Below are 23,891 nucleotides of genomic sequence, written 5' to 3'. Positions count from 1 at the left end.
GAATTCAGGCCCAGACCTGCCTACCTGCAAAGACCCCTGCCCCTGCAATCCACTCACCAGCATCCCGGACATGACACACTGCAGCACTGGCTCTCTTCGTGCCCCTTTTTGTAGACATTCTTTCTGATGTGTTCATGCCCACAACAGAAGGCAGAGCAGTGGGGGAGCAGAGGGGAGCAGAAGGGCGTCTGCGGCGTAACCATGCCCTCTCTTCCCAATAAACTGGAGGCTGTTTTGAAATTCCACTAGGCAAGGCCAGCTCCATGTGTCCCCTGCCCCATGTGTCCCCTGCCCCTTACTGGCCACCCAGAGGGAGGCAAAGGCCTTTGCTGGGTCGGGGAAGTGACTGGACCTTTCCTAAGTGGTCATTCATAAGTGCTATCCCTATTTTTTTTTTCTTTTCAGACTGTAAATACACTGTCCACGAACGCTGTGTTTCCAAAAACATTCCTGGGTGTGTGAAAACATACTCAAAAACCAAAAGGGGAGGTGAGGTTAGTATCATCTATTGTCTTGTCCTACTGCATGCTGAGGTCCCAGCAACCTGACCATCATCCCACACTCCTGGCCAGAAAGGGGCTTTGAGAGCTTTCTCCAGTCCTTTGGCCTTGAGGACTACTCTTAAACCACCCCCTTCATCCATCCATCCATCCATTCAGCATCTCCCCAGTGCCTTCCACTTGCCAAGCACTGTGCTAGGAGGTACAGAGGTGATAAGACCTGGCCCCCAGCCTGCTCAAGAACTGCATAGTCTAGTGAGAAATAAAGGCAACAAAGAGCAAAGTTGTGAGATATGTACTCTAACAGGGCTGTATGTAATGTACGGTGGAGACAAGGAGGAAATTAGAAAATGTTTCACAAAAAAAGTGTTATGTGAATTGAGTCTTGAACCAAAATCTGAAGAATTTTACAAAGGTGTCGTGGAGGATATGGCATTCCAGGCAAAAGGAACCACGTGAGGGTATGGCTAGAACAGAAGATGCTCAAGGGAAATGACAGGAGATGAGCTCAGATACAGCCTTTATGGAATAGCTACTCTGACCCAAACCCATGGAACTTTGCAAAAATTATTTCATTTATCCTGGGGAGAGTCTCGTGAGGCCAGCTGAGGAGTTGGAAAGGCATTTCCTATATAGCTAGGAGGTCACTGAGAATTTTGAGCGCGTGAAAAGCATGGTCGGCTTTGCAAATTAGGTTAGTCACTCTGACCTGCCTTGTGGGAGGGAGACCAGAGAGAAAAAAAGCTCTTCCAACAGTTCTGGGAAATGATAGTGCAGTGCCAAGGGCCTGACCAGGGTGGGCCTACATTGGCCCCCTACGCTCTGATAGGTCTGTAGTGTGGGTTGTGGCCCACCCATGGTTGAATTGATGTCAGCTCATTCCAGTTAAGGATTTTGACTTTCACTCAGACTAAGGAATAGGACTTGAAGGGAGAGTGTGGGAGAGAATTTGGAGGTAGCACCCCAGGATTTGATGTTCAGGATGTAGGCAATGAGAGAGGAAGAAGTCAGGAATGGCTCCCAGGTTTCCAACTTGGTTGCAGGTGGTACCATTCACTGAGTCTGGAAATAGAATCAAACAGCAGGGGAAGGGCACTCTGAGTTCCTACAGAGGGAAGGTTCCATCGGGAACTCAGGAGATAGTTAATGGATAGAAGTGGTACATAGCCCTCCTCAGAAGGGCTTCTGAGAGAAGGGCACCTCCAAGGACCTGCATGCATGCACCGTCGAAACACTGCATGGCCTCCTTGCACTCCTCCTGCACTGCGCCCATACACATTCCCTTCCATGTTCATGCCTCTCACCAGGACACACGGTGCCCCGTCTGGGGCCTGGGCCCTAACCCTGCACGATGGAGGAGGGTGACTGAGGGGCCAGCTGGGCATGTTCACAACCTACTGAGCCTGCAGGGGCAACCCAAGTCCTTCACCCTGCCCTCAAATCCCAGAAGAGGATGGAGAAGGCAACGTGGTGTCAGGGAAACCACCTTAGACTTGGGGTGAGAAAACCTGACTATGAGTTCCTGCCAGGCCACTTACCAGCAACCTGACTTTGGACTAATCACTTAACCTCTCCAAAGCCTCAATTTTCTTTCTCTCTGCAAAATGGAAATAATAATAATTTGGAACAGATTCAATGTGACCATGTAGATACCAAATTGATTAGCAAACTGGGTTCTTTATACCCTCAGGGATGTGTAGCAGAAAATGAAAAGTCACAGATTAAATAAGACACTTCTAGAGGGACAATTTTACCAAAAACATTGGGTGGAGGGTGTTAAGTATCTTAATTACTAAGTAATTAAAAACTTTTATTTTTATTTGACACAAACATGGATAGTATCAAGCAAATATTTCTTGATTTCTTTGCATTTTTAATATTATATTTAATATTTTGTCCCCAGATTCCTCAGAGTCCATCTCTACTTCCTTCTTCTATTAGAGGTATCTTGGAGGAAAGTTTTGAGAAGTTCTGTCGTATTCCAGGAAGGGAGAACTGAGGGCACAGGCCCCCAGATATTGGTGCCCTAGGTCAATCGCCATCACTTGGGCTGTTTCTCAAACTTATTCACACATTCCCACCTGCTTCCCAAGTTCGTGGGCTGCTCTGTGGTATTTCCTGGCCAGGGTACAGGAACAGCCAGCTCTACAGGAACAGGTGGGAAAGCTGTGGGCCAATACTCACTAATTTTTTTGAACTTTTAATCTAACTTCCTCCTAAAGTGCTCCTCAACCCAGGGCACTTTAAAACATTTTAATGATGGGTCCCACCCAGAGACTCTAATGTATTTGATCTGGAGTGTTAACTTGGCATTAGGACTTCTAAAAACTCCCCAGATGGTTCTACTGAGCAGCCAAGGCTGACAGCCACTGGCCTATAGAAGATGGGAGGGCGAGGAGACTGTGCCAAGGAGGCCCTCCTAGGTGTGCTATCTTCTTTTATCTTCCCCCAAACCCCAGAGGTGGGATTTAATATGCCAATTTTCACAGGTGAGGAACCTGCAACTCAGAGAGGTTTAGGAACTGGCCAAAAGGTCACCCCACTGCTAAGTGGAATATCAGTGACCCCAACCAGTTGGTCTGCAGCCCCACACCTCCTGCATTTCCCTGCACCATGCTTCCTTTCAGAAGAGGACACTCCTGGGCACATGGCTCTTCAGAGAGTTCTACAAGACAGATAAATGTACTAACCAACAAGATGCTTCACAGAGGTTTGATTGCCAGAGTGAACAAGCTGTTCAGAACACAAGCAAAGTGGTTTTTCATATACCGCTTTGCATGATTAGCGTGATGGTGGTTAGGCAGGGAGGGATCATGTCAGTTCAATTCAGCAAAGCAACCCAGCATCCAGGAACTGGAAACAACCCATCCCTGTGCTGCTCCCAGACCCTCGTCTCCTGGCCAGGGCCCTGGGGTGTGGTTCTCCCGCCTTCCCTGGTATCCTTCACTTCCCTCCTGCAGGTGATGCAGCACGCGTGGGTGGAAGGGAACTCCTCCGTCAAGTGTGACCGGTGCCATAAAAGTATCAAGTGCTACCAGAGTGTCACTGCGCGGCACTGCGTGTGGTGCCGGATGACGGTGGGTTGGCGCCCGGGGTGGCCCTGGTTCTTCTCAGTGTGGTGGTGTGTTTTTGCTCCAGCTGTGGTATGAGAGCAGTGGGCATCCTGCCAGAAGGCATGAGCAGAGCCAGGTGTGCAAGGCTGGGGAGGGCCTCAGAGCCCCCATTCAATGCCCTGACTCTAACAGTGCCTCCAGGGACCAACAGGCCTGAAGAGAGGGCACCCCCAGAAACAGAGGAGCAAGGGGTGCTTAGGAAGAAGCTGGCCAGCCCACTGCCTGTGGCCCAACCATGAACTTCATCAGGGTGTCATCTGAAACTGGGGGCACTGACAGAGTGGGAGTAGCATTGAACACCAGAGTCCCTGACGTATAAGGAAGGGGCACCTGCCCGAAGGCATATTTCTCACAGCAGCCCCACCACATTGGCCAGAGTCCTGTACCTGAGGCTGCCAGCCACAGCAAATGCTAAAGTCCACATCTCCCCGGGAAATCTGGAGCCCCACTCATAGCCCCTGAGCTGCCCCACCGCCTGCCAAAGTGCACACAGTGCCATGCCCTGTCCTTTTGGGTAGGGAGCCTCAGAAGGGAGATTTCTTGAAACCACTGCTGATCTCTCAAAATTCAGAGGTTGAGTCATGGGATTCACTTCCAGCATCCCAGGAGTTTGTTCAAAGAAGCCTCCTTCCTCCCTGAGTCTCAGAGCCTAAGTGCAAATATCCAAAGGGGCTCCAAAATCCACATGGTAGTGCCAAGCTGAAGGGCTGCATCGCTGCTCATGACCGATGTTTCACCCCAACCATCAAGGACGTTACTTTGGTTTCTTCTTTTCCCTGCCCACAGCCAGCGTGGCACCCCCAAATACACACACACACACACACACACACACACACACACACACACACACACACACACTAGGTTATACTGCTAAAGCCAGCAGTGCAGCAGGATTTGGGGAGCCCTAAAAGCTGGCCTCTCCAGTAAACCACTAAACTCATGCTTGACATTTCCTTGATCACTTTCGCTCACTCTCATCTTAATTTTTTCCTCCAGTTTCACCGAAAATGTGAGTTATCAACATTGTGTGATGGTGGGGAACTCAAAGACCATATTTTGCTGCCTACCTCCATATACCCTGTCACCCGGGTAAGTGCACCTGCCACTGCAAGGCCTCTGGCTTCTCCCAGCTCCCATTTCAGATGTAGGCAGCATTCAGACATTCACTTCCCTCAGGGCCCTTCCCCAGACAGCTCTTAGGGTTTGTGTTTTCAGTACAAGTTTAGAAGGGGTCAGTGCTGCAGACAGTGAGAGATAACTCCCTGACTGAACTGGTTCCCAGTACTGGCCACCAGAATGCTCCACAATGGCCTAGCAAGGAAAGCACATCCTTTGTAAGCACCTTGTGGGCAGAACATGGCTTCAAGTCCCTGGCGTCCAGCTGCACATGCATATGGACCTCCCTGAGCCCCTCCTCCCTTGCCCATCCCTCTCCTCTATCCAGATACGGATTCCCTCTGCTTTCAAATTTCCATGTGATGTCTCAGGCCCATTTTGAAATGGAAACATAGCAAAATTAAACTCCTTTTATCCCCACATGAAACTTTCTCTGGGCTCCTGTGTTGAAGGATCCTCTTTTAAGCCAAGCGCCAAACATCTTAACTATTCTCTTCTACCTATCTTAAAGGTATTGCCAGGTCTCACTTATTTCTCACATTTCTCCATTGACTTGATAGCTACTCTTTTCTCATGAAAAACTTAAGAAAAATCACCACTTGAAAAACAAGTTAGTAGGATCTACTAAGTTGATTGAAATGCACAAACTCTACAACCCAATGATTCCCCTCTTGTGTATTTCCTGAGAGATACGAGTATTTATTCCCCCAAAAGGTATATTCAGGACTGTTCACAGAAGCATTATTCACAATAGCCAAAAACTGGAAACAAGCTAAATGTCCATTAACAGGAGACTAGATAAATAAACTGAGGTGTATTCATATGCACTGTAAAAGAACAAACTTTACTAGGGGTAAAAACACAGAGAATCTCAAAAGTCATAGAACAGTCTAAAAAGAAAGGCACGCTCTATGCTTCCATTTATATGAAATTCAAAAAGCAGACAAAATCCATCTGGTCCCAGGAGTTAGAATGGGTTACATTTGAAGGGGTCAAGGTCATATACACATGCAAAGCTTCATCTAGTTGTACACTTGAGCATTTTACTATATGTGAGATAAACTTCAATGAGATAAATAATAAGCATATTGAAAAGAACTGAGAAAAATGACTTGCTCGATATCACATTCGGTAGTACAAAGCAGGGAACCAGGCCTAGGAACTTCCTTCTCAGAGCTCAAGCTTCTAAATCAACAAACTAGATTTGAGCTGATTTCATTGTTTACTCCCTCATTTCTTTCACCAGAACTTCAGAGTTAAAGTGACAAGGGTGACTGAGGCCCTGGAAAGATCCACAGAGAACATTCCTTTTTTTAGGTGCAAAGACCCAATGTGAAAAGTTTCTACCCACACTATACTGGCTTTCTATTTTTGCTTCTGATCTCTTTCTTTATATTAACGATTTTTTTCAAACGATGCTTGTCTTCCTTCTCTTCTCACAGGACAGACCAGGTGGGAAGTCAGATGGCAGCGTGGCAGCCAAAGGTGACATTGTCATGCAGGTACCTACCTCCATGAAACCTGAGTCTGAATCACCTGTTATAAATTGGTCCAAGGCTGTTGCAGGGAGGACAGGGTCTGGGTTCCAGAGAATGTGTCTCATATTAGCTTTCTCATCTGATCAATCACACCCCAAGAAGGACACTTTATTTCTGGCCTCTGGAATTAGCTTTGACAGCCACACTGGAAACGATGGGTGATAAGGGAGGCTGACTGATCCCATTGCCCACCTAATAAGCTTTGTCACCTTCCTTAGGAACAAGTCACTAGAACTTTTATTTGCAAACCTCTTAAATAATAACAGAAGTGTGGCCTAAAAATAGACGATGGGTTCTCCAAGACCGCAAAACTGTCTCCAAAACATGAACTGCCAAAATGAAGCTAACCAGATACAAAAGCCTCTCTTAATCTTTAAATATAGATTTAAGACCCCATCTATTTGTGATTTACTTAGGTTCAGCAATGAATATCTTTTCTCTGAGCCTTCCACAAAATGCCAGAAAATGGCCTCTGAGGTACAAAGAGTACTAGAAACGGAACTAGAGAAGAAGGGCCTCCTCCCCTCTTCCTCTTAGCTTTAAGTTTCATTGTTTGGAAAGGAACCTAATAATCCCTATAATGCCCAGCTGTGAGATTAAATGAGATCACACAGACTAGTGTGCTTTGAGCTTCAAAATATTAGAGGTAATGATGGGGAAAATCTTAATATGTGGGAAAGCTCTAGATACCTGAAAGATGGATTCTACCTTTGAGGTATACCAGTTGCTTACAGCGGGCATCCAACTGCACATTCCCACCTCCCATCCTGTGATATTTATAATCATTTAAGGTTTTGATATATTTACCTAAGAAAATAAAATAAACAAAATGCATGTTTTCAGAGCCGTAGTTTTAGTTTCAGTCATCAAGGAAGACTTCATAGAGGAGGTAGCTCTTGAAGCGGACCTTGAAGAGCAAGAAGTATTTGAAAAGGTTGTAAAGAAGGAACCGGGCATGTCAGGTCACTGAGCAGGAGAAGAAGACAGTGGAAGCAGAGGCACAGGGAGGAAATGCATGAGACAGACTCAGAGGGTCGAAGCACACAGCTTTGCTGGCACTGCAGCTGGGCATAAGGAGTTATGGAGAGATCGTGACGGGATGGGGCTGCACTGGCAGGTCCTTGAACGCCAGATGGAAAGATGTGGATTTTATCCCCTGGGCAAGAAGGTGCCGTTAAATGTTTATGAGCAGGAGTGCCATGACTGATGTGGTATTAGAGGAAGGAATTGTGTGGGGTGGTGTACTGTCTCATCTCAGGGGGAGACCTGAGTGGCGTGGGGACTGTACAGCTGTAGAGAGAGGCTGCCAGTGAAAAAGGGACATTCCACGGCCAGTTTTATGGGGAAAAAAGATAGCTTAGGTTTAGGGTATGTTGAGTTTGTGTGAATGGGGAGAATCCGATTGAAAGTATCCACTGGATATAAAGAAATACAGAACCAGAGATCAGGAGGGACACTGAGGCTAGAAATAAAGGTTTAATGGGTGCCAGAGTGGAAGTGATGGTTAACTTCATGAGGATTATTTTATTTGTGTGTATTATCAAATGGTCATACCATCTAAGATCATAATCAGTTATAACCTTCACAAAATCTAACATGGTGCTGTGGAAACACTCCACACAAGTGTTGAATGAGTTAAAGCTTTGGCACCATTGCCCCATCTGTGATCCTGACCTCAAACCCTTTTCTCCATTAACAGTACTTCAAAGTCCCTCAGAAAAATCACCCACGAATAGAGACTTACCTCCCATCCTCCTCTCCTCCAGGCTGGGGCTGCTTCCCATACACCTCTCCTGGAAGCTCTCTTAGCCTCAACTCTCATCTCACTCCTCTGTTGGACAAATCAGGACTAATTTCCCTTTCTTTTATGTTCAAGTATAAGATCATCCCCACCCCAGGAACCCACCCCCTGCTGGTCCTGGTGAACCCCAAGAGTGGAGGGAGACAAGGAGAAAGGTAAGTTGGCTTCCTTTTCAACGCAGAAAGGCCAGGAGAGCCTCACTGGGGCCCTTCCCTCCCCTCAACATAGCACAGTGGACTGTAGAGGCAGGCAGACCTGAGTTCAAATCCCAGTACCACTTACCACTCTGTGTAACCTGGTCCAAGTGACTTGACCTCCCTGTGTCTCAAGTTTCCTCTTCTGTAAAATAGAGACGATATTAATTTCCACTCTCACAATGTTGTTGTGAGGCTGGAAGGAGATAAAGTGCCTGTCACATAAACCAGAATTAAGGCTCCCAAGGTCACGCCAAGTCCTGAGATGTCTGTTTCCTTTCTAGTTCCCCCAGTGTTTTCTTGATTTAAGATATGTGGTGAGACTCACCTGATTGGGATCTCCTGGCCTATTCTCACCCCTAAGGAGGTAGAGCAGCCACATCATTAGTGGATGGAGGCAACTGAACAGAGTGGGAGGAGAGAGAGAGAATGCAGCCAAGTGGCTTCTGCCTCCAGTCCTGTTCAGCTCTGGAGTAATGAGCAGATAATACAGTGCTCTGGAATCCAGGTTGAAAAATAATAAGTAGAGTTCAAACAAAGAGGACCTACTCTAGTCCAGGCAGTAGGACACCCTCCTCATTTGAACTAATTAATCTCCAGCAGGAGCTTCAAACCAAGCCCAATTGTGGTCACTGTCCCTCAGCACTGTCCCTTTGCTCCAGCTCCCCACTCCTGCCTTTTCTTTTGATCCCAGAATCCCCAGGAGTTCCTCTGTACAGTGTATAAAAGGCAGAATTGCACTACCTAGAATATAAGGGACATTTGGGAGGTTTCCATGGGGGAAAAGCTTAAGAAGAATGGAAGTTCTGTTCTCTGGGCTTCTCTGCCCTAGTTCTTGGGGTTGAGGGTTACCATCTTGCATGGTGGGGTGGGGGGGGAGCAGCCTTGGACCAGGAAATGAGCACATGGATGGCCCAGGTGGACCTGGGGCTCCAAGGTCTGCTGGGCCTGTGTGCAATCTCTCCCCTTTTTAATTTGAATGGGCCCTTGTTCCTACCATCAGGGGGCTTCAAAGGTGTTTACCCTACTGTGATTTCTCACGATGAATTCTCCTCTGTCTCTCTCTCTCTCTCTCTTTTTTTTTCCCCCATAGAATTCTTCGGAAATTCCACTATCTACTCAACCCCAAACAAGTTTTCAACCTGGACAATGGGGGACCTACTTCAGGGTATGAAGATGCAATCTTTACTTCTCACCTCTTGTTTTTCCATTTTATCTCTGAAGAAGCTACCTATTTTTGTCTCTTTCATCTCCAGAAACATCATTTCTGCCATTTTACTCCTTTTCTTTTCTCTTCTTCATATCCTACACATGTTTCCTCCTGGCGAAACTCAGGAGCATCCATTATGGTAACTCTGGCCCAGGAAATATTGTTGATCTTGTAAGAGGGAAGAACTGCCTATGTCATTAATTTGATTGACAGGAAGATCAGACTGATACATTTATTTTGATTATTTGCAAGGCTGAGTTAGCAGGTATCTTTATACTGAATCAAGGAAGAGGAAGGAGTTTCTTATCACTGTCAGTCAGCAGTTCAGGAATCTACACAGAGGACTCAAAGTTCTGCTATGTGTTCTGTTGTGGTAGGCATTTGGGTATCAGGACAACCTTATATTCAATAAAATCACTTTTATTCTTTTCCAGATTATCCCATTTGGAGGTTGTTAAGCTCCCCCTTGGCCTTCTCCTCCTGCCGTTTGCCTATTGAGTATTTGAAGGGGTAGAGTGGGTCATAAGGAACAGGGCACTCCCTTTGCAACTTGACTGCAATTCTTATCAAGGTCTGGTGGAGGGAGCTAGCCCTCGTGTTAGCAGCTAATGTGATAAATCCTGGGTCCCGATAATCAGAGGCCCCTCTGACGTCAGGGCTGGAAGGCCCGGGAAAGGCAGGTCTAGTCACAAGGAGGCTGGTACACTAGAGACCTCCGCTGGTCAGCCCTAGCGCTGTCTTAGTGCCTTATCCTGGGATCTGCCCACACTGGGCTGGGCTGGGCCAACACACAGGCACTTTGTCCAACCTCCTAACCTGTCATTTCTACTCTGGGTTCAGCACAAACCTTCAGAAGCTCAAGAGTTAGGACTCTATAAAGGGAATTTATATCTGTCCTTGGTTTTCTAACACAAAGCTGTTATTTATGGCGATGACTGGGCAAGACCCAGTTAAAGTGAGAAAGAAACATGAGTGCAGATTCAGCATCCCTGCTATGATTTACCAGTAAAACTAATTTCAAAATAGAGTCCCCCCCAATACTGCTGTAGTTGTTACCATGGTTGCCAGTTGCTGCTATATAGCACAGCCTTGACTCAGCAGCAGCCCACAAATACTTTTATTCTTCTACCAGCCCACTCTTTTATAGGACATTTCAATACTTGAACACTGTTCTGTAGCTTAACTTTATCCATCCTAAATTGGTTTTGCCCTGGATGGCAAACCGGGTGGCTGCTTCCAGGACAGAGGTGCCCTAAGTAGCTTTGACATGAGGGTCCCTATGTAATCAGACAGTCTGTCTACCTGAAGGGACCCTCCATTTAGAATTCACTTTCTCTAGAAGAGCAGAGGTCAGCATGAGAAGGGAAGAAAGGGATTCTGATTTCCAAGTCCTGCCCCAGGGGTTCACAGGTCACAGTTATTATAAAGCAGAGGCTCTCATCCTCTTATGTGCCAGAATCTCCTCTGGCAGTCTGGAGATGCCTATGGACTCCTTCTCAGAATAATATGTTTTAATACATAAATGAAATGTGCAGGATTACCAAAGAAACTAATTATCCTGAAAATAGTTATCAAAATGCTAAAAACATATTTGTGATATAAGGATGGGCTTACTTAATTAGTATATTAGACAATAAGATCCAGAAGTAAGTCTAGTACCTAATGTAAACTCAAAGTAGCTAATAAGCTTAAACACTATTATGGGATATCTGCCACAACTATAATAACTATTAAAATATCTGTGATTTTGACTCCTGACAAAGACACAGGTATTATTAATACGTTTGGAATTTGTTGTCTTCATTTGTAATTGAAGGAAATGCTAAATTTCAGTTATAAGTTAGGGAAAGTAAGAATGTAATATTTTTCCCCTCCAAGTTCATGGCCCTCTGCATTCTCTCCACAGAGGCCATGGACTCTACTCTAAAGGGTTGAGACTCCAGAGGAAGAAGGGCTCTTATAGCACACAAAGAAGTTTCAGCCAGCTCAGGGCATCTCCCTTACAGGGAAGATTGTGAGAACAGAGCGGCCATGGGCACCAGAAAGGAGCCAAAGCTCTGGGAGCTAGTTGTCTCCGTGCCAAAATGTGCCAACTATGGGTCCTCTGCCCAAATAGTAGAGAATTTATAGAAAACCATTGTTGTTTGTGTGGCATGTTGAGTGAGATTCTGCTTATACAGGACTGCCCCTAAGAATATTTCTCCATACTCAATGGCACTTCTTAGCAAGTTCCATTTTCTGAACATTAAGTGGCCCTTTCCCGGGGAACGAGGGAGATTCTGACTCAGTGAGTGTCAGATGTCAGCCACAACCAAGTAAACAAGACCATTTTGGACTTTCTTCTACTTCCCAGATTGAACTTTTTCCGTGATACTCCAGACTTCCGTGTTTTGGCCTGTGGAGGAGATGGGACAGTTGGCTGGATTTTGGATTGCATTGGTAAGAAAAGTGTTGGGAGGGCCTTTGTGGCTTAGTTATAGCAAGCATATTTAAAGCCAGTGGAAGGCTATAAAAACAAAGACAAATAGGGCCATGTCTTATTCATTCCTGTATCCGTCTTTGGACCAATGTTTGACTATTTATATGTGCTTTTTATTAAAAGGAAGGAAGGAGAAAGAAAGGGAGGGAGGGAGGGAGGGAGGGAAGGAGGAAGGAAGGAAGGAAGGAGACAATAGAACAGAAGTGACAGTTTTGTTTTATGCCCTGCCTCAAATATGTATGTCATGACCAGGGTTTGAATCAGGCAGAAGAAAGCAAGGACTGGGATTCCAGGCAGATTCATGGTATTGGAAGAAGGTCAGAGAACTAAGCATAGATGTACAGCCTGAAGAAAATTTATTTGGGGATGAAATCCTGGAGCCTGAGTCCAGAAAGACATCTAGAAAATGCAGGTCATTGCAAGAAAAGAAAGACCACATGGGGCATGTGTCCCATAAGCCTATTTCAAAAAAGCAGTAAGGAGGATGCAGCCTGGGAATCAGGAGACCTGATTCCAGTCCAGTACTTCTGGATCTGTAGATCCTTGGACACATTGCTTCCCTGTAAATGATGGAAGTTGTGTCTGTGAAATTCTAGAGTTGGGGTAGGAGACATATAAAGGATCTAATCCTGAAGAACCCGGATAAACTTGATGTGGAACATAAGGACAGAAAAGCAGCCAAGGGAAGACCTGGGAAGAGTCATCACCAAAGTCAGAGACTGAGCTCAGAGCCACAGACTCTGGGCTCCTTCAGTCTTTCATTCATTCATTTCACACATGCTGTCTGAGCATCTCTATGGGCCAAGCTCTCTTTAAGACCTCTAGAGAGACAGTAATGAATGAAATGGACAAAAGTCCTGTCCTCATGAAGCTTACCTTCTGGATACAGGCAATAACCAAAGGAATCAATAAAACCTATAGTGTGTCAGATGATGGTAAAAATATAGCAGGCTAGGGGCAAAGAGAGCTCCAGGGGTAGGGGCGGGAATACAGTGTAAACCAGAGTGGTCAAGAAAAACCACACAGAGAGGGTAACATTTACACAAGACATCAAGAGGAGAGAGTCTGGTCCAGGAAGAAGGAACAGCAGGTACATTGGTACTAAGGTGGTGGCAGGCCTGGCCGATTGAAGGCGGCAAGAGGACTGGTGTGGCCAAAACAGAGGGTGTGAGGGGAGATGGCAGAGAATGAAGTCAGAGGTAATGAGGGACCAGGTCATTAGGATGGGAAGGACATTACAAGGAAGTTGACTTTTTATACTGGGAGACCCCCAAGACACTGGATGGTTTTGAGCAACGGAGAAACAGAGAAAAGGGCAGAACGAGGAGACCAGTTGGGTGGTTTGCACCATGGTGAAAGCAGAAGAGGTGGTGAGAAGTGGTTGGATTCTGGCTATCTTTTGAAGGTTGTGCCAACAAGATTGGCTGACAGATTGGAGATGGGAGATGACAGGAAGAGAGGAGTCAAGGATGGGCCAGGACACCCTGAACAGGGCAAGGTAGGGCAGTGCTAGGTCCCCCAGGGTTGTTAGGGAGACCCACCTGTGGGGTGGGAAAGCTGCAGGGACAGGCACACCTGCCTCCGCCTGTTCCCCCACAGGCACGGTTTCCATGGACACAGCCCTGCCGAGCAGCCACCCACTCACTCCTGTCAACTCGGGCTCTGGAGTTGTTTGTAGGAGGAGGGAGGAGTCTCCTGGGAGCCAAGGAAGGAAAAGCTGATCCTCGAGGGGGGTGGTTGTGATATTGGGGACTACTTAACGGTTCTGTCTCCATCATAAAAGCCAGGAAAGGAAAAAAGTAGCTTTGGTGAAAAGTTTTATGAAATTCATCTGCAGAGGACATAGTGATAGAAGCTACTCAAAACAGAAAGAAAGGTCATGTGGAAGAGAAGCAGTGTTCTCTTTTTTTACAGATTATTGGCACAAAAAGAAAAACAGCAGTGAAAGAAATAACTGAATAATGTTCATTTTTTCATTTAACAAATATTTAAGCACCAGCTCAGTGCTCTCCAGCATCCCACTAGGGTCCCCCCTCTGATTTCCTAAACGCAGAGAGGTGCATGATGTGCAGAAAACACATCAGTGGTTTCCCATTATTTTTAGGATAAAGACAAAAATCCTTCAAATGATCTACAGGGTCCTAGTGCTGCCCACCTTTGCAGCCTTGTTTCATACCTTCATCCCTCTCCTTCTGGATCTCAGACCCTTGAACAGACCTGTCTCCATTCTACCACAGGGCCTTTGTACCAGTTGCTCTGTATGGAATGTTCCCCCTTTGCTTGGTCAGCTTCTATTTCAGCTCTCAGCCAAACATGCCTCCCCCAGGGGAACCTTTCCTGGCCTCTCTAGCCTCATCCTCAGTCACTGTATCATAGAACTGTGCTCTTTTCCTTTCCAATAGGAAGTTGAAATTATGCATTCTTTCTATGAAGATGTCATTAATATCTGTCTCTCCCAGTAGATTTTAAGCACCATGAGATCCCGGGCCATGGCTTTTTTTGCCTATTGTTGGAGCCTTAGCACCTAACACAACTTCTGGCACATAGTAGGCCTTCAGTGAATATGGGTTGAATAAATGGATGAAAGGGAAAGAAAGTCAGAAACTGCCTTAGGCAGTGACAGTGCTAAGGTGAATGAGATACAGTTCCACCTGGAGGGTTACAGTGTATTCAGGAAACAAACAAGTGGAAATTATAAGAAAGTATAGTACTAAGGAAACGCACTGGAGAGGCACCTGGTCCAGACTGGGGCAATCAGAGGTGGCATCTGAACTGAGCAGCAGAGAGCTTTGTAATTTAAAGGAAATTAAAACACTTCAGCATGGTTAACATGTTGAATGGTAAGTAGGACATATAGAAGGATGAGGCTAGAGAGAAAGGCACAGCCTAATCCTGACATCTACTATGCCATGCTAAGGGGTACTGGGGAGCCATGGCAGAAGTTAAAGTAGAGGACGGGTGCAATCAGGCTTGTGGTTTAGGAAAGTGTGGCCTCCTAGGAGGTCCACACGCTAGGAAAGTAGATCTGGAGGTTGAGAGAGCTAAGAGAAGGCTGTTGCAGCAATTCCAGTAGAAGGAATCAGACCTGAACTTAGGTGTGGCCATGGCGATGGAGACAAGAGATTGCCTGGAGATCTCTTAAGGAGACAGCACATAGAAATTGATGTGTGAACAGATATGGGGGAGGGGGAAGGAGAAATGTAAGATGACATCCAGGTTTCTAGCCTCAACATTGTGAAAAGGGTACTGCTTGGGGAACACAGAAGATAGGGCAGGCATAAGGAAATGAGGATGTTCTGTGTAAAGGGAACTACACACAGAGGTATAAATGCAGGCCATGTGTTCTGGGAACAGTGAGAAAGCCCATTGCCCTTCTCCATCCTGCATCTCAGTTCTCCAAATGTTGATCTCAGCCTTGGCTTGGCCACTCCAGGCACAGGTCAGACATACTGGGTGGCTTATGAACTCCCACTTTGCAGGAACAGCTCTGGTGTAAGCCTCTCCTGCTGATTCCTGCATTGTCCAGGGGCAACAAGCACACTGAGGTTTATGTAAACAGCACCTCCTGGAACACGATGGGTGCCTTGCCTCCTCCAACAACCTTCTCAGCTCAGTGAACTTACTGCTGTAGATCTCAACTCTGTGGCCAGAGGAAAACACACCTGTTCTGCTGGGCTCTCTCTAAGGCCTTGGGTTAGATGCTCCTTTACAAGCAAGATAAGGGAGACAAGAGAAGGAATCTGTATACTTGCAAGTCTGGGTGGTGACAGAAGTGGCAAACTTGAACCTGGGGACTAAATAACATGTTGCTTGGTTGACACAATAATTTTAAGCTTTTTACTCTGAATGGCTTTAAGTTAGGCGTCTTCACTTTTCCAAATGCTCCATCATTCCCTAATGTCTTAGATCCACTATGTCACTAATTTATGTACCTGCCTAGCTGCTAAAGAGAGGAGGAGCTTGGAGTCACACCTGCGTTTGGATCCTGGCTTGGGAATTAATTTTCCTTTCTGAACCTCAGTTTCTTCATCTATTACAGGAGGATGGCAATACATTGTAAGGTGTGCTCTGAGGGACAAATAGAGTATGTGCTGGTTATCAAAAAGAATTCAAACTGTGTAAACAAATGCTTTTTAAGTATATACTGTCACTCCAAAGAACAGAATAGCAGGATGTTTGGATAAACAGGTGCACACAACAAGAAGACAGACTAGGCTCCATATCAAAGCATCCTTGGTAGTGATTAAAACAGTGTAGTTGGCATATATGGCTTTAGGAAGTAGTGTGTTCCCCACCAGGGGAGGTATTCAAATATGGAATGCTATGGAGGAGTTCAAGCATCAGATCAGGGTAAAATAGCTAAAAAATTTTATAAGCCCATCTCATATGGTTCTCTCTTCTTGTCCATGGGTTGCAGATAAAGCTAACTTTGCAAAGCATCCACCAGTGGCTGTCCTACCTCTTGGAACAGGAAATGACCTTGCCCGCTGTCTCCGCTGGGGAGGAGGTAAGTCTGCATGCTAGCAGCTCTACCCTGGGGACAAGTGTTACAATTTACAGAGATGTTTTGTAGAGCTAGACTGAACTTACCCTTTTAAGGATCACACACCACAGAGTAATACTAAACCCTGGAGTCATATCTATTCCATGATCCTTTCCCTGCCCTTCATTCCAAACTGGGGTCGGAACACCTCTTCTGGACTCTGGGGGCCCCGTGCTTAATCCCTTCACCATGTTTGCTATCATCTGGAAGCTCCTACCTTAGAAGGCGTCCCCCAGTAGAAGATGGTCAACTTTGGAGAAGAGACCAAGTGTCACTCGCCTCCATCCTGGTGCACATCCAAGTAGGCACTCACTTAGGTGTTTTCTGTATGATATTGCCCCTCCCCCAACTGCTGATCTTCTTCTGAATCAGGACCCAGAGTGCAGCCCCAAAAGCCATATCACCAGTTTCTTAGAGTCCCTAGAAAGGTCCAGATTATCCTAGGCCCCCATAAATCATAGGCCTCCATTTTTAAACTCCCACCTGGCTAAGGGGGAACACAGAGCGAGAATGTGCTTACAAGGCAAGGGGCAGGACTAAGGAGAACTTTTCCAGCTGAAGCAGCCCTTGTGGAGCTGGATATGCTCCAGAGAGTGGTGAAGCTCAGGGCAGCACATGTCACAGATAGGTCAGTTTGACAGGCAGAAGAGGGAAGGGTGATTCCAGATAGCTGATCAATTCCGAGACCAACTTGAGACCAGGTAGGGCAGCAGTCCACACTCAGAGGCCATGCTTGGTGGGCAGAAGTGCAGCAAGCAGAAACCAGACCTTGAGGGAAACCAGTAGGTGAGGAAGAGCTCCTGGTGTCTCTGCTCCAGGGACACACTTTACCCTTGGTCCCATGTTCTAGGCATCCAGGCAGCATAGCTTGCACAGATTATGCCCAGGAAACCCAGCACTATGCCCCACAAGGCCCAAGACCCTGATGGATGGTTGCTAAACTGTGAGGACACCCCTGCAAGTGTGCCCCAAAGATGAAGAATATGGAAGTGTTATTTGAAAGAAATGACTCTCTCTCCTACTGACCTCTCAGCACTTACAATTCACTGTATTCGTTTTCTATTGCTGCATAACAAATTACCATAAATTTAGCAGCTTCAAACGACACCCATTTATTAGCTCACGGTTCTATAAGTGAGAAGTCTTGGCATAGCACGGCTGGTTTCCCTGCTCAAGGTCTCACATGCTGAAATCAGGATGTAGTCAGACTTTGCTCCTTTCTGGAGGCTCTGGGAAAGAATTTCCTTCTAAGCTCATTCAGGTTGTTGACTGAGTTCAGGGCATGGAGGTTGTAGGTCTGAGGTCCCTATTTCTTTGCTGGTTGTCAGCCGAGACCACTTGTAGCTTCAGAGGCCTCTGGCATTCCTCGTCATATAGATCCTTCCACTTTCAATGCTGACAACTCAGAGTCTCCCTCGTGTGAAGTTGGTCTGGAAGTTTCAAATATCTCAAAGTTTCTTAAGGAAGGGCCCAGTCCCTTTTAAGAGTTCCCCTTATTAGGTCAGGTCCACCCAGGATAAATTCCCTTTCTTAAAATTAACCATGACTAAAACATAATATAATCTTGGGCGCGACTATCCCATCTTATTCACAAGTCCCAGGGATTATATAGGATGTGCACACCAAGGGAAATAGGGACCATCTTAAAATCCTGCCTACCACACTATCCATCTCTGACATGACACAGTCCTGGAATGGATCTGTTTACCTCCCTTGCTCAGCTTCCCAACCATCTAGCCCATCAGAATTCTCTCGGGTTTGCTTGCCCTTCCCACTTATAGACAACTACCCCCTTCCCCAACTCCTCTGACTTCTGAATCACCCCAGCCTCTTTCTAATTACTCCCTATTGCCCTTCCCTTCTCTGTGGCTCAGGGAGCATGGGTATCTCCAGCCCAGAGACACACTGGGGAGTCTCCTGATCAGAGATGCCCATGGGATTCCCTGCCCTAACAGTGTCCCATGCATGAGCAACAACCTGGCCCTTCTGCTCTGGTGGCAAACCCAGTGTGGTGCTCCACAGGTTACGAAGGGGGCAGCTTGACAAAAATCCTGAAGGACATCGAGCAAAGCCCATTGGTAATGCTGGACCGCTGGCATCTGGAAGTCATCCCCAGAGAGGAGGTGGAGAATGGGGACCAGGTCCCGTACAACATCATGAACAACTATTTCTCCATTGGCGTGGTGAGTTAGCCAAGTGTCGCCTTTCTACCTGGAAGAGAAATGCCAAGACTGTCAGGAAGAGTCAGAGACTTCGGTTGTTCCCTCTGGATACCTTCTCTTTAGGTGTCCCAGCTGTCCCCAGCCTTGACTTAGGTCCAGTCATCCTTGCATCTTGCCTGGGAGTGGACACCCTGACTTGATTACCCCAAACCCCATCTCTGATTATGAAGTGATTCCTTCCCCTCTAATTTTAGCTAACACGAAAGATAGGAACTTTTCAAATAATGTACTTGTCATTTGGGTAATTTGAAGCAGTTTAAAAAAAAAGCAACACCAAGAAATAACAAAGAGAAAATAATTCCAGAGTTGGGAATTCTGATCCTCAAAGGAGGATCCCAAGCTGATTTGACTGTCAGCTTGCAGAATTCTTTCTCCTGTTTTCTTTCCTCATCTCAACCCCATCCCAGAGGGTCCAAGCACTTCACAAACTTTTAAGAGCACCTCCTTCGGACTGACCACTCCAGGTGGGCTCCATGCTCCTCATTAGTGCTCCCACAGCCCTGGTTCTCACCCCATCAGTGTGCTCTCTCCGTTACATTGAGGGACCGGTTTAAGGTGCCTCTCTAGTTCCCTACCCCAAAACATACGCAGAAGCAAGGGCGGTGCCACATTCATCTTTCTTCCCCTGACCCCCAGCACATCTAATATAGCTAGTTAGTTTGTGTCAGTGAACTCAGCTTCTGGTCCTCAGAAGATTGGAGTGGACATTGCTTCCCAGGCAGTTGGGGTGAAGGTGAAGGAGAGAAGGTGATTAATCACTTCATCAATCGAGTTGGGGTTTGAAAGGGGTACAGCAAAGACATTCACATTTATCGAGCACCTACCGTGTATGCGCCATTGTGTTCAGTTTTATATGTCTGGTTCTCATAGTGGTCTGCAAGGTTTGTGTCACTGTGTCCATTTCACAGATGAGACCTCAGGGCATTTGACTAGGGCTAGAGCTCGGCTCGCATAACTGTGCCTTTCTCTGAAGAAGGTTTTTCCCTGTCTTTGGAATTATGCTTCCAAGTTTTATATGCATATGAGTTCCTTCAGACTAACCCTTAAGGAAAGGGTTTTGTTTTTAACAAGAATACTAAAAGTAAAACCATAGAGAAGAGAAAAAGGAGAGGATTTAAAATAAGAACATCTTATATTTACAGAAGAATTTAAAATTCACCATATTTTCTGGATTCTTACAACTACACTGAAGGACAGTATAGTTTCCATTTTATGGATAAGAAACCAGACTCGGAGAGGTAAAGGGATTTGCCTTCATTTTCTGACTCCTGATCTAGTGCTCCTTCTGTTACTGAAATGGAAGAGTACTAGATGGACCATGACTGAGCTCTGAGAGGATGGAGGCAGAGGGCCAAGAGCAAGGGCAGAGGCCCTTGTGCCCCAGTTTGGTTGTTCTCTGAGCCCCTCTTTCTCCCCAGCCTCAGCTAGGGGGGCGGGGTAGCTTTCTTTGACATTTTCCAGCTTTCTCCTTCAGTTATGCAGACAGACACCCTCCCTCCTCTTCTTGGTCCAAAGGTCTCTTTCTTTTTGGGGCCACCTACTGAGACCCCATTTCCTCCTAGCAAGAAATTGTGCTGTCTTCAGCTCCTGCACATCAGACACCACTGCCAAGTCTGGAGCTCAGGGAGCTCCTGGTCATGGGCTTCCCATCACTGCAGTTTTACCAGAACTGAAGTGTGTTTTTCCTGTGGTAACAATTGCATAATTTGCTAGCACATATTGACCAGCACACCAGGCACAGTTTCCCTATGAAGTGGTTACAGTCATTATCATTTTTTGTTGTGTAAGAAGGAGCTGTCATGGGGAGACATCATAAGACTGCCCCTGAAAAAGACCTCGCCAGAGATTCAGCAAATAAAAGGACAAGTCCATTTGCTTAAAACTCTGGAGAATAGTAGAGACTAGAGAAGGACTCCACAAAAGTTGAAGTGAAGAAAAAGAAAAACACCAGGTAGGAAATTGCCATCCTGGAACACCATTCCCACTCCCTCCCCTCACTGGATTGTGCCCTCAGAAACAGAGAGGCAGAGTTCCTCCCTCCCACCATGGCCACTGACCCTAGAGCCACTTGTAGGAGCATATCCAGGCACCAGGTCCCAAGTCTACAGAGACCCAGGGTGGAACGTAAGCTGCTGGGTCTGACACATACATAAGGGCCCCTTGTGGGGGTGGGGTGGGGTGAGAGATAAAAAGAAGCTGTGGCTGGAAAGGGATGCACTCATTCAATCCAGGTTCTTTTGGCTGGACCACCGAAATGCAAAATGGACTTTTCTGAAGTGACTGCCTTTCTGGATTGAAGTAACCACCTTTCTGGACTGACTTCATCTGGCTCCCTAGGACAAGTTACCCTAACAGGGAAGAAACTGGAGACAGAAAAGCCTCAGGGACAGAAAAAAAGGGGGTGAAATAAATTGAACTGTTGTAAGACAGGAGGTTCCCACAACTGAAAAGTGCGAAGAAAAAAAAAAAGTAAAAAACAGGGCACTGAGTGAGGGAGAGAATTTATGCAAATCAGAAGCTGGGGAGAAAATAATGCACGAAAACAAACAGAGTAGATCAAGATTCCCAGATCAGGAACAGAGGAGAGAAAGCTTTCTCCTGGAAGTTAAACAATTACACAGGAAGTGCAATCTCAAAAATTGTACCACATACAAGGCAAGAATCAGATGAAGAAGACCTGAAAAAATCACATAACATGCACTATTGTAAAGGTCTAGAATAAAGTGGACTAAGCATCAAAGAAGAGCCTGAACACAAAGCCACACAATACAATCCTAGGCAAGAGAGAGAAACTGAAGTTCAGGGTAAATTCATCAAGATAATCAGATGCCTAGACGTCAGCAAAAAAACAAGCCATTCTAAGAAACATGAAGGTATCAACAAGTCAAGGGAACAAATTGAAACTTCAGAGGAGACACAGTATTTGGAATAACTTATCAAAGAAGGTTAAACAAATCTCCTAAATCAATTCAAGGAGATGAAGGAAAAATTGGCTATAGAGATAAAGGATATTAGGAAAACACTGTGTAAGCATAAGGAAGAATTTGAAAGATTAAAAAGAAGTTGTGGGAATGAAAGGTGCAATAAAAGAATTTAAAAATAGACTACAGACATACAACAGCAAATCTGAACAGGCAGAAGAAACAATCAAGTAGAAGACAGACAGTCAAAATCTTACAGACAGAAGAACAGATAGAGAAGAGAATAGAAAAAGTTGAGCAATGTCTCAGGGATTTGAGTGACAGTGCTGAGCACATAAACATACATATGATGGATGTCCCAGAAGGAGAAGATAAGTGAAAAGGGGCAGGAAGATTATTAGATAAAATAATCTCCTAAAATTTCCCAATTCTTATCAAAAACATAAATATACATGTCCAAGAAGCATCACATACTTCAAACAGAATAAATCCTAACAGACCTACTCTAAATGCATACTAATCAGAATGTCAAATGCCACAGTTAAAGAGAGAATTTCTAAAATCAATAAAATAAAAGTTATTCATCACATGCAAGGAATCCACAATAAGACTAAGTGCCAATTTCTCATCAGAAACCACGGAGGTGAAAGGGCAGTGGTATGATATATTTAAGGTACTTAATGAGAAAAACTGCCAGGCAAAAAAAATTCTTTATCTGGCAAAACTGTCTTTCAAAAGTGAGGGAGAATTTTACATGTTCACAGATAAACAGAAACTGAGAGAGCTTGTCGATAAGAGATCTGCCCAACAAGAAATATTATAAAGAGACTTCTGCAGGTTGAAAGGAAAAGACAGGTGAGAGTGGTTTGCAGTAGTGTTAAGAAATGAAGATTATCAGTAAGGGTAATGAAAAGGGTTAAAAAAAAAAAAAAAGAGGGGGGACAGAAAAAGATATGGCATATAAAAATAAAAGGATAAAATGGCTGAAGTAAGTATTGCCTTTACAGTAATAACACTGAATGTTAATGGATTAAACTCCCCCAGTCAAAAAACACAGGTTGGCAGAATGGATAAAAATGATCCAACCAAATGTTGATTACAAGAGACTCTTCTTAGACTCCAAAACACAAATAGGTTGAAAGTGAAAGTTTGCAAAAAGATATTCCATGAAAATAGTAACCAGAAAAGAACTGGGATGGCTATACTAATATCAGACAAAATAGTCTTTAAATGCAATAATTTTATGAGATACAAAGAAGGGCACTATATATAGATAAAAGAGGCAATCCCCCAAGAAGAAATAACAATCATAAATATTTATGCACCCTAACCATGGTGCCCCCAAATACATGAGGCAAAACTGAAGTGAGAAGTAGGTATCTCTACAATAATTGTTGGAGACTTCCATACACCACCCTAATCAATAGATCTAGACAAAGGATCAATAAAGAAATGGAGAATTTAAATAATATGATAAATGAATTAAACCTACCAGATATATACAGAACATTGCACCCGAAACAGGACATACATTTTTCTCAAGTGCTCTTGGTTCATTCTCCAGGCTAAACCACATGTGGGTCACAAAACAGGTCTCAATAAATTTTAAAAGATTGAAATTGTACAAAGCCCATTCTCTGATCATGATGGAATGAAGCTGGCAATCAATAATAGGCAGAGAAATGGAAAATTTACAAATATATGGAGGTGAATTAAACAATCCGTGGGTCAAAGAAATTGCAACAGAAATCAGTAAAATCTCAGAACAGATGAAACTGAGAACACAATGTATTAAAATTTCTAGAATACAGCAAAGGTAGTGCTGAGAGGGAAATTTATAGCCCCAAACACTTGGAAAAAAGAGAAAGGGCTAAAATCAAAGACCTAACTGTACACTTGGAAAAAACAGAAAAAGGACAACAGACTAATCCCAAAGCAAGCAGAAGGAAAGAAATAATAAAGATTGGAACAGAAATAAATGAAATTGAGATTAAAAAAAAACAATACTGAGAATCAACAAAACCAAAGTTAGTTCTTTGAGAAGATCAATAAAATTGACCTAGACTGACAAAGAAAAAAGAGAGAAGATTGCTGTTGACCCCAGAGAAATTAAAAAAAAAAATCATAAGAAGATACAATGAACAAATGTATGCCAACAAACCAGACAACCAAGATGAAATGGACTAATTCCTTGAAACGCACAAACAACCCACACTGACTAGAAAAAAGAGAAGACCTCAACATACAAATCACA

General features: G+C 45.0%; 1 protein-coding gene across 4 annotated transcripts in view; it reads left to right on the top strand.

Annotated features, from left to right (window-relative positions):
• The window catches only part of DGKG (diacylglycerol kinase gamma), a 206,791-nt gene that overhangs the window by 80,757 nt on the left and 102,143 nt on the right, over positions 1–23,891 (top strand). For 3 of the 4 annotated variants that reach the window (XM_077117820.1, XM_077117821.1, XM_077117822.1), the window contains 9 exons: positions 406–494; positions 3,461–3,577; positions 4,610–4,702; positions 6,172–6,231; positions 8,144–8,223; positions 9,356–9,430; positions 11,826–11,911; positions 16,369–16,458; positions 18,517–18,677. In XM_077117820.1, coding sequence (XP_076973935.1) covers positions 406–494; positions 3,461–3,577; positions 4,610–4,702; positions 6,172–6,231; positions 8,144–8,223; positions 9,356–9,430; positions 11,826–11,911; positions 16,369–16,458; positions 18,517–18,677 — 851 coding nt within the window. The remainder of the gene's footprint in view (positions 1–405; positions 495–3,460; positions 3,578–4,609; positions 4,703–6,171; positions 6,232–8,143; positions 8,224–9,355; positions 9,431–11,825; positions 11,912–16,368; positions 16,459–18,516; positions 18,678–23,891) is intronic. The other variant, XM_077117823.1, reaches the window with a different exon arrangement.

The sequence above is a fragment of the Tamandua tetradactyla genome, chromosome 10 (genome assembly GCF_023851605.1).
Source record: "Tamandua tetradactyla isolate mTamTet1 chromosome 10, mTamTet1.pri, whole genome shotgun sequence".
Classification (NCBI taxonomy): Eukaryota; Metazoa; Chordata; class Mammalia; order Pilosa; family Myrmecophagidae; genus Tamandua; species Tamandua tetradactyla.
Note: the sequence above shows the minus strand (reverse complement) of the source record. Positions and strands in the feature narration are given on the sequence as shown.